Genomic DNA, 10,711 nt, shown 5'->3' on the forward strand with positions numbered 1-10,711 from the left:
TCTCTGCAGCTACATTCATTAATAAATCAAATCAAACCAACATTTGATCTAAAATTTAATATAACCTACTTTTTTTTAAAATCAGAAACACTCATTTTTAAAGCTGCACAGTGGTCAAAAAATCATTTCAGTGAAACTTGAACAGAGGCAGAAAATCCCACATGCAAAGTTTACAGAGGGTTGGTGGAGACAAAGACCGGCCCCCGCACCCCTCGCTGGGAGCCCACAGTCAACTGGACACACAATTGAGAGCGGAAGCAGATCAGCTGGCCTTGGCATGCTGAAAAGAAGGAGGGGGTCGGGCGGGATGAAAGAGAGGAGCCCCTAATTCTGAATTATTCAAAGTTATTCTGCTGGATGACTGACTTCATTTCCGACCAAAGCAGGAGAGAAAGACGGTGGGAGGGGTGAGGATGGAAACAAGGTGGAGAACGAGGTGGCAGTAAACAGCATTTAAGCGCATGAAGAAAATTTGATAGCAACAAAAAATGTTTTATTTAAAACATAAGTAGAAAAACTGYTGTATCTATTTAAATCTCATTATTGTTCTAATATTGGATCAATTAGAATACAATTTCCAAACTKTAAAAAGAGAAGAAAGACTAGTAGTAAGTCTTGCGTAAACAACAAAAAATAAATAAATAAAACAGCCATTGAGAATCATCTTATTCACAGTGATGTGTCAGTAAATTTGCACATTTACAGAAAAGAAGAGAAGTAGTAATAGGGGGAGCATGTGTACATCGGGCAGCCATGGGCCTGGAGGCCAGTTGCTCCAGTGTGTGGTGGAGAAGGGGGATCCTGGGACAACCATTTCCTAAGTGGACAAAGTGACCGTTTGTCTGCTGCTCTGGCCCATGTCTCACTGGGCTCCAGCGTGCAATTATGCTTTGCTCCTGTCTCAGCCTTGGGCTTTCTACCCCAAAGGGGAGTGGTGGAGAGGAGTGCAGAGGTAAGGAGGGGGCGGGATGGAGGATAGAGGGGAACTGAAAGACAGAAGGAGAAGGAAGAGAAGGAGCGCAAGAGGAGAAGGGGAAAAGAGAAAAGATGTAGCCTGAACCCTGGTTGCTTGCCAAGTCGCCCTCCCTTTCCTCCGCTCCGTCTCCCCCCTTTCACCCAGCCCCTCCCTGGCTGCCTCTCTGTACACAATGGCTGCTTCTCTGCTGAAATTTCACGTTATTGGATCCAGGGCCTGGAGTTTTGTCCTCCCACAATGTCCAGGCAGCAGAGCATGCTGCAGGGGAGACACACTTTGCAAGCTAAAAGCTGGAAAACCATTCGTCCTTTCATTAGCATCTGAAAAGGGGAGAAAAGCCCCACCACCACAACCTCCTTTTTTTCATCACCCTTTTTCCTCTCCATCTTTCCCCCGTATCAAAATCCAGGGAAGGCTGTCAAGCTCGGTCAAGCTCCACTAGACCACTTTGGCTTGTGGGACTTTTTTTAAGGGAAGGTGGGGGGATCATTAAAATATCATTGAGGAAAATAAACACAAGCTACTTATCCAAATAAGRTTCTATAGATTATCCTCCAAAATGAAAGCAACATGGATGGTGGTGTTAGAAGCTACTTTTGGGTTTCACTCATTTGCTTTGCTGATAATTAGTCATCTTTAACAAATATTTTAAGATAAAACTTGAAGTTTGAAGAAATATTTAACAGATTTTAYCATGGCTTCTTAAAATCTGGAAGGCTTTATTGTGGAATATTTGACCAAAGATGTATATCTATACCATAAACATAAAAAATAAACCCAGATTGTTGTATAAGCTTTAACATCTTTTAAACAAAACTGATGGTAAATTAGAGCTAAAGTTTTAAACACATAAAGTGGTGCGTGTCTTTTCCCTATGACTGTACTTCATTGGAAAAAAAAAATACCATGAAATCTGGGACTCAGCCATTGATTCCAGCAGTGCATCTAATCTAAATGGTGCAAACAAGCTAGCTAATTAGCCACAGTTCAAATCACCCAAACAACCAGACGCAAACTCAAGGGCACAGACATACCAAAAACAAACATCAACATGGCCTACCCGTGGATGCAGTACAAATTATAGCGTACAGTGAGAGCAAAACACTTTTAAAAGATCTGTCTGTTGTGCCATTAATAAAACTGATAATGGGCTTCAGAGGAGCACAAGCCTGCTTGTGTTAGCTGCAGTGAAAACTAATACACTGGTTATAGAAAGAGAAGCGAAAGAGAAATTTGCCCTATCTACAACACCTCAGGCTGATGGTGAGTCATCTCCCTCACAAGAACATTCAGCTTAGCTACCAACTGACTCAGAAGAAATAAAAATCTGCTGCTGCACGACGCAGCAAACCTTAACTTCAAATTTAACACCATCTTTTTCTACCCAATAATAGCAAATTTCTTGGTACTAGCCATGTCTAGAAATATCTCACAGACAGCATTTACTGTGTCTAATTAACCTCTTGTTCCAATGAAAAATGGGCCCAAGAAGCACATAAAAATCAGTAGTGCTCACTAAGATGACATTTCGAACAATAATTTTCAAACCAACCCCTCCATTACTTGATTGGGTCTGCAACCCCAAAGTTAATGTTTTAAGTCCTGCTGCCCTGTGGCCCTATAAATCAAAGGAATCCCATATGCGTTTCAAATGCCAAAACGCTTTTCTCAAACATTCATCAAAGCCACATATTGAGATGATCCTAATTCAAACCACAAGCATTTGGAAAATTAAAACCGTACGCTTGCCATTACAAAAAGAGGAACAAYAAAATTCGACTGCTGCTACATCTGAGCTCTGCTTTGATGTAAAAGTAGTCCCTAAGGACCCAGCCGTGCAGCTATGGGAGGAACCATCAGAACGTCTTGGGGAGCTACATAGGAATGATAAACCACCAAACTGCGATGGGGGTATTTGAATGTTAGGCAAAACTGCTATTCTTGTGCAGTGTATATGAACTCAAACTATCTGATGTTTTATGAATCTAAAATTTCACTTCAGTGGCTCTGACTGAGCTGAACCATGTCTTGGGATTTAAGAAATCAAGAAACACTTAAACGCCTGTTGCATGAGGAATATGTGATTAAAAAAACAACATTTTAGATACAAACTCAAGATTGAATAACCTTATAATTTCCTTTTTTAGGACTTAGCAAAGCTATTCATTTGATACAGAACTTATAAGAGTTGTGCTTCTGTTACATTTACTAATTTCATTTGGTCCCGTCTTTCCCAGAAACACATGCCAGCCAATTGTTTCCATAAAAATAAACACACAAGTGTGAGTGCACACAGACAGAGACAGAAAAAAATCTGTTCCTGTTTTCAAAGTGTATGGAAACTCAAAGGCGCAGTTTAGAAGTTACATCTGCGCCTTTTTGTCTGCGGCCTAACAGGAAAGAACCATCTTAGCCCAGCTGCAGCAAAGAGCTCGTAACAAGGCCCAGCCTTCATGCTCCCGCATGAAGCACAACTGAAAACAATATCCACAATTCAGACACTTAGTGCTAAAAGCACCTTTTAGATGCATTTARACATGGTCTGTGAACTTCAGAAACTCTCTTTGACAAAGAAATAAAGACAAGCCCCCTGCTATGCGGATGCTGTGATGGAGACAGACTCATATAAAGGAAAGTCTAAACTTTGTATGGTGTACACATCAGGCCTTTATCTTTAAGGAAAAAAAGTATCTCTAGTTCACAGCTGACATTTTACACCAGCTTCTAAAATACTTGAAGGGGAAATGAAAATAATAAGAAGGAAGTAGCTCAGGTTTAAAATACACAGAATCCAAGCATTAATCTGACCATGGGAATGGAACAGTCCTTCTCTTTGCACGCCATGTTATATTTTGTTAGTTTGTCTCAATGACAAACATCATATGTCTTCTGATTATAATCAGTGTTATTAGTGATGCAGAAACCCTTCAAAATCCAAGACATTTTAATTGTTAAGTAGCATATTTCATTAGCTTCTGTAAACCACATTGATCGCAACCAACAATTTCCCAAAAGAATACAAAAGCAAAACCAAAGACATGTTCAGCTCAGCTGAACTTGTCCACCATAAGACTGGCCTGTAACTTAAGACCCAACCAGCTACGATTATTTAATACTCACAGAGGCTATACCAATAAAGAGACTTAACCCCAAATGATGCTATCTAATACAAGGTCCAGGAAATTATTAAGCTTAAAAGAAGGGTCACGAGATATAGACAATTAAAGAGGCCATGAACCACTAGCTTTAATAGCTGCAGCAGTCGTCTCCTTTTGACGTTTCAGGACAAGATGGGGGCTGTTTCAGAAGTATGCATTTGGAACGCTCTCCAAAAGCGCTGGGAGTGAAAACAGCCCACAGGTGATAAGATCGAGACACCCACATTGGCAGCTAGAACACTGAAATGTCAAATCAATCATCAGATAGGAAGMGCGCAGAGAAAGGAATCACTGAGGATCACCTGACTGGAAAAGAACAATACCTCAGTAAYGCGGGATTCTCAAACAATGAGGCCAAACCCATGTTCAATCAAGTATGTAGGTAACTATGAGGACCTGTACAACTTCTCCAATGACAGGCTACAATCAAGCAGGCAGAAATCTATTATGGAGTAAAGCAGAAAAAGAATTTTGGCTCATTTTTGACTTTTTTTTATTATTATAATGTCTTTGGACAAAACTGTAGTTTGGCAAGCAAAATAGTGTATTTTAACTGTTGGTTGCAACTCCAAACAGTAAAGTATCCTGTGACTAGAGCTGGGCGATATGATCAATATTTTATATCACGGTATTTTCAACATTTTCACTGGTTTCACGGTATTTGATGGTATTTTTCTTTTCATCACAGCTCAGCTGATAGTAAAATGTACAAACCCTGCTTATTGACTTTTTTTCTTTTACTGTACYTCTGTCTGTGTCGCTGTTTCCCTCCTCTGTGTCTGTTCTYTGACTGGTGGTTGGAGACAGTAGTCACGCATTTTGGTCCAGTCGTGAAGGAGGAGGGTTAAGAAAAGATTATGATCGGATTTGTTTTATGTTATTTATTAAAGCTTATCAGCACGACTCACCCTGCACACCAGTCAGTTCCAGCTCCACTACGAACTACTTCCTGCGGGCTTTTCACAATAGAACCACGTTAAGTCTCCATCAGCATAACGTCTCCATATTAACTAACTGCATTAAATCTAACTGTGCACGTCACTGAAGAGGTGTTTACTACATTCAGCGACGGCGAAAACGGGATGTTTTTTAAACATCAGTCAATATATACGCAGCGGAATCGCCACCCGCGGCTGCAACTAGCTGCTCCAAACATTAGCATGCTAACGCACATARCGGTGCAGCAAGGAAAAATGTCCCCCGGGAAACAACAGTTCACTGGCGGCCACGACGAAATGCTCCGCTATTTTAACCGGAATGTCCCGTATTCAAAACACTCATATCATAACAAAAATAAAAACTGGAATTCGGTACAAAACGGTATATCGCCCAGCACTACCTGTAACAACCTAGAAAAAGTACTGTACACAAATATGAGTATGGTCTTAAGAAGAAAATATTGTTTTAAGATCACATTTCAGCTGACAGTTACAACAACACTATTTGAACAATCTTTCATAAATTTYTCCCACTAAGCATACAGCGTTCACACAAACCTTGCCTCATACCGCTCTCTCCACACATGCCAGACAAGACGTAAACCTAAATCKCACACAAGGCTTTTTGCCACACTCTTGTCATTTTAGCCTTGTGAACATGACTGCAGCAAGGCCAAGTAACATGTTCTCAACTGAGGGTGGGTGTGCTGTGTATACATAGCTTGGCTTACCGACTMTCATTCAGACAAAACCACTCGAGTGCCATGTCGGATCAAATCCTATGGTGATTTAAAACATGAAAACGCAAGCTAAAAACAAGACCAACTGCGCTTTTCCTTACGGGTGTTAGTGGACATTTAAATAATCGGCATTTACACAAACATGAGTTTTCATTTTTTTTTTATTTATTAGCAAATTGATTCATCCTGGAACAAAATGTACCTTATCAGAAATAGTCAGCTGAATGTCATAAATGAAAAGAGGGTGTATGAAAAATACAAATAAACATAACTGTTACCCTTGATGCTCGGAAAAAGAATGGAGACTGATTGTTTTTATAGACATTCAGTTTTAAAACGTCTCTATAATACGATTCAGGCTCCTGCTTAGTATTCTGTTCACTTCAATATCATGAATCATACAACTGGCAGAAAAGTGGTGGAATCATAGCAACATTGTTCAGACCACTTCATTATCTTAGCTGCTGCCATCACACAGTGTGAAGCAAACCGAGCATTGCAGTTTAAACACCACTGATAATACGTAGACCTATGGCAGACATTTTCTAAAATGGAGCCTGGGGTCTTTGAAATTACTGAAGAGACACATGAAAAATGCTTACACTTTCTCCCCCTCCTCTCCGTCAACTAAAAAAATCAGAGGGTTCATCTTTTCTTCCAGCATCCAAGGGTGTTACGCGACTAAAAGCACCAATAAGTTTGGATAAAAAAATCCCTCTTTAGCAACACATAGGGTAGGTTTAATTTCTCTCAGCCTGGCCTGGCTTGATATGAGGAAAAAGAACTGCATGAAAAATGTGTTACATAAGAACAGACAAGTGCACTTCAAGGACAAAAGCCCGTGCATTCAATCAGTCAACCTCACAAAGGACAGATGTATGGGATGGAGGGGAAAATACACCATATTGCCAGTAAACGGCTGTATTTAACTTCCTGTATGTGATAAATGAAATACTGAAAAAAAAACTGGGAAATACAGGAGAGAGCTGTCTGTTAACGAGGCAGATTAAAGCAAAAATAAAGGTTCAAAAAGCAGCCTAATTGTGCAGTACTGTATAATATTTAGCGACAATGGGATCGTCGGTGCAATGCGAAACAGTGTGCAGTGCTGTGAATGGGCAGGCAGGTACTTTATGAATGGAGGGGATCATGTGACCGCAGCACCTCCCGAAGCAGATATTTCTCACTGACTGTCAACAAGGGCTCACACGGAGGAGGAGGAGGAGGAGGGGGGATCGGCCCTATTAAAACAGCACAAAACAATACTAAAAAACTGAGCGTGCACTARGAAAGCACAACACGCACACATTGCGGTCCGCGTCTGCGGCTTTGTGCTGGATTAGGGCGTGAATGCGAGGCCGTTTTTTTTTTTTTTTATGAATGGACACGGTGATATGTAAATGTGTGCGATTGAGAAAAAAAAATTGCTACGTTCGCTACTTCGATGCCGCAACAGGCACAAAGAGCGTTTTAGAAAAGAGTGAGATTAATAACAATGACTGGATCGGAACATAAAAACTGCACGGTTTTTTAATCCGTGCTTTCGTGCCGAAATCATGGCGGACAGCAGTTCTATACACACACACACACACACACACACACTCACACACACAAACACACACTGTCAAAGTAACGCCATCTGATCATGATGTACTCGACGCAAGAAACAAAATATATTTTAAACCGGGGAGTTTACGAGTCCTAATCTGTGCATTAAGATTAGCTTCCACCGCACATACAGTACAGTCAACGGCCTCATATAAATATCCCGAGAATGTATGTTAGCTGTGTCAGAATAACAAACTAGTCCGATACATTAAATAGTTTCATTACTGTGGACATAGGCTGTTAAGTATTGGCCTTAAAGTCAGTGCCTTCTATTAGCTTGCACAGAAACTACAACACGTCTGTTATATGTGAAAACACAAACATGAAGGACAATGATGAATAACTAGCATAGCTAGAAATATTTAATAGTGCAAAGCGTGGGCTAATATTAAACATCCACAGATAAATAACCCACTTAGTGAAACTCCATCGTGTTATTTGTGATTAGTAAAACATGTACAAATGTCTGTACTCACTCGTTGTTTGGATTTGTTGAATCTTCACTCATTTTATTTCCTCACGGGGATCCAAACCCTAGCAATAGCATCGACGACGCAGCGACGGCGGGACAAAATACCAGAAAAATCACCATTTTCCTTCGCAAACAACGACCACTCTTGTTCAGGGATAGTTGGTAAGCGGTGTACAAACAGGCATGCCTAACTTAAGCGTTCCTGTGAACACCAAAGCGAAGCTAGTTTAGCTCTTTGCCTGCGAGCAGCAACGTTAAACAGCGAGGAGGAGGAATGACAATCGTTGATTCATTTTGTCCTCCCTGGAAGTAAAATCCAACCACAACAAATGAGCCAACATCATCCTCCGTCAAAGAAAAGCAAGGTCCTCGCTTTGCAAAACTGTATATGAATCCTCCAAAAAATAATAAAAATAAAAACGAACAGGCTGTAACACTTGGTAGGTTATGTATGCCGAGCATCCATTTGCCAACTTTAGGTCCAGGACACTTGAAAAAGCGCCGTGCCGCGAGCGTAGCTCCGTCAACGTGTCCGAGAAATTTGCAGTAAAGGCATCCAAAACGATCTCCGAAATGAATAAACACTTTTCAGTTTTTTTTTTTTTTTACGCTGACGGGTAGAGTAAATAATATACAGGCGAGTAATTTCCTTGAGAAGTTGGAGGACATCTGCTTTTATCGAAGTCCATTTTCAACTCGTCGGGAGAAGGGGGAGAGAGAAACATCGGAAAACTGGGCGGATGTGTAGACCCCTCGCTTGAGAAAATCAGATCCTTCCGCGACGTGGAAAAAACTAACGTTGAAGTAAAATAAACTCAACCAGATCATAGTTTTATCCGGTTAGTTAAATTGTTCCATTTATTAACATAATTTACGTTCCGCTGTATTCGTATTTGACAATTTAACAAATGAGACGTGTGGAGGACAAGTAAAATAGTCCCCGCACTTCCCAAAAGAAGTTTCCTTCAATCACGCATTGATACAAGAGGGAAGCGTCTGTGTGATACCACGCGAAGTAGAAAATAATCTGGAGGAAGGATACATGTAMACACAACCATTAACAAATTTTTACCCCTTTCGTTCATGAAGTGGAGGTGTCGCAGTCGACCAATTTCTCGTATTAAATGCAAAATCGTGTGTAAATGTTGAGGATATTCAACAGAGCCGCACAGCACGTGGAATTACATCAGTCACACGGTCACTGTTTGCTACAACAAAGATATGTTTCTTTTCACACAAGAATGTAAAATGAAAGTAGCAACCAGAATTTAATAGGAGCTAATAAATAGGTTACAAAACATCTATCTGAGGGGGTGGAATTTCTGTAATGGAGTCATTTATGGCAAATAATAAATATTGAAGGTGCTCAAAATCAAATCGATTTTTTYCCCCATAATAATCATGTCCTTAAATTAAAAAAAAAATGTTTGCAAAATTTGTGAATGACTACCAACTACCATGTGTTTGTTTACTTATGGCAACWGCCAAAATGACTAACAATGGGTAAACATAACGGATGGAAGAGCACTTTAGGATCAATAAGTCTCACAAGTTTGATGTGTTGCTGCCTAAACTCATATTTTATGAGCAAATTATCCAGATTAAAGTGCTTTGTTTAATTTAAGTGCGTACCTGCATTTCAGAATATAGTTAGGGATAACCTTTATGTTTTCAAACTTTTCTATGAGCATCTTCATCTATAAGCTGCAAAAAAGTTTTGAATTTTTTTTTATGTCGAATTCATTTTAGAGTCGGTAACTACAACTTGGAGCTCTGTGAACAACAAATCTGTCTCACTTGGCCTCGCCTAGAGCACTTTTAAAAATAAAACTGCCTTGGAAGTCCCTCTGAAAATCCATGAATGGATCTATGAAGCTTATTTGCAAATACAAGGACCCACAGAGTGAATCTGTAGCTGGGTTGAGTAAGACCTAAATGCTATTGGATTTCTGTGCCGTGCAGAAAAAGGCAAGAGATCAGGCTAAATGATTCTGTGTGGTTGTCATAGTGACTGCATGTTGTGTGAGGAGTTTCTTTGTTTTTCTCTGGCTGTCACGCAGCTTTTACCACAACCTTATAGTTGCAGCTATATAAAATAGCCCTCGTGTTTCTTGTATGCACAGCCTTCCATGTGCAACCACTGTGGACTTCCTTTATTGATTATTTTTTTTGTTCTTGTCTGAGCTGTGTACTGCAGCTGAGCATCTAAGAGCAAAGGTGACAAGTTTTTTTTGAGTCATTCTTTCTAAAATATGTGTCACCTTGATAAAAGTGTAACATGCACTTCTTTCGCACTCATTCTGCATATGAACCTTATGGTTATTGAAGATACTGTCCATCACAAACTGTGACTGCTTTTTTTTTTAACTCAGCCTATTTGCCATTGATCAATTTTACAAGTCCAAATAAAGTGTTCTTTGTTGGAAATAGAACAGGAAAAAAAGAGCTATGACCATGAATTTTCCCACTTGCATGCCTTTATCCTTCAGAGTATTTAGAGTTCAGGAAGTCAGCCTGCTTTCTCATCTCACAAATGCGGATGACCCTCATGCATTTCCTGTGTTTTTCACACACTTAACACCACACAATAGTGTATTTAAACAGGGCAACAGGATGTTTAGCTAACAGAGGCATCCCCTGACTTCACTCCCAAGTGCAATCAGAGTCGCAGTTTTCCTWAAGGCAGTAAACAAGCCAGCATTCCATTGTCAGCAAGCAACCGCAGAAAAACAGGATGCACTTATCTTAACACAAACCTCATTCAGAGCAGAAATTTACTTGGCTTTAAAAAAAACAGAAAGTTGGAAATGATTTTCAGA

At 40.1% G+C, this 10,711-nt stretch overlaps 1 protein-coding gene across 1 annotated transcript in view; it reads right to left on the bottom strand.

The window, feature by feature from the left end:
- Positions 1-8,613, bottom strand: part of spred1 (sprouty related EVH1 domain containing 1) — a 36,618-nt gene extending 28,005 nt beyond the window's left edge. The window contains exon 1 of the mRNA XM_014020948.1: positions 7,897-8,613. Within this exon, the coding sequence (XP_013876402.1) occupies positions 7,897-7,928 (32 nt within the window). The 5' untranslated portion in view covers positions 7,929-8,613. The remainder of the gene's footprint in view (positions 1-7,896) is intronic.
- Positions 8,614-10,711: the final 2,098 nt, after the last annotated feature.

Source organism: Austrofundulus limnaeus, unplaced genomic scaffold (assembly GCF_001266775.1).
Source record: "Austrofundulus limnaeus strain Quisiro unplaced genomic scaffold, Austrofundulus_limnaeus-1.0 Scaffold273, whole genome shotgun sequence".
Classification (NCBI taxonomy): domain Eukaryota; kingdom Metazoa; phylum Chordata; class Actinopteri; order Cyprinodontiformes; family Rivulidae; genus Austrofundulus; species Austrofundulus limnaeus.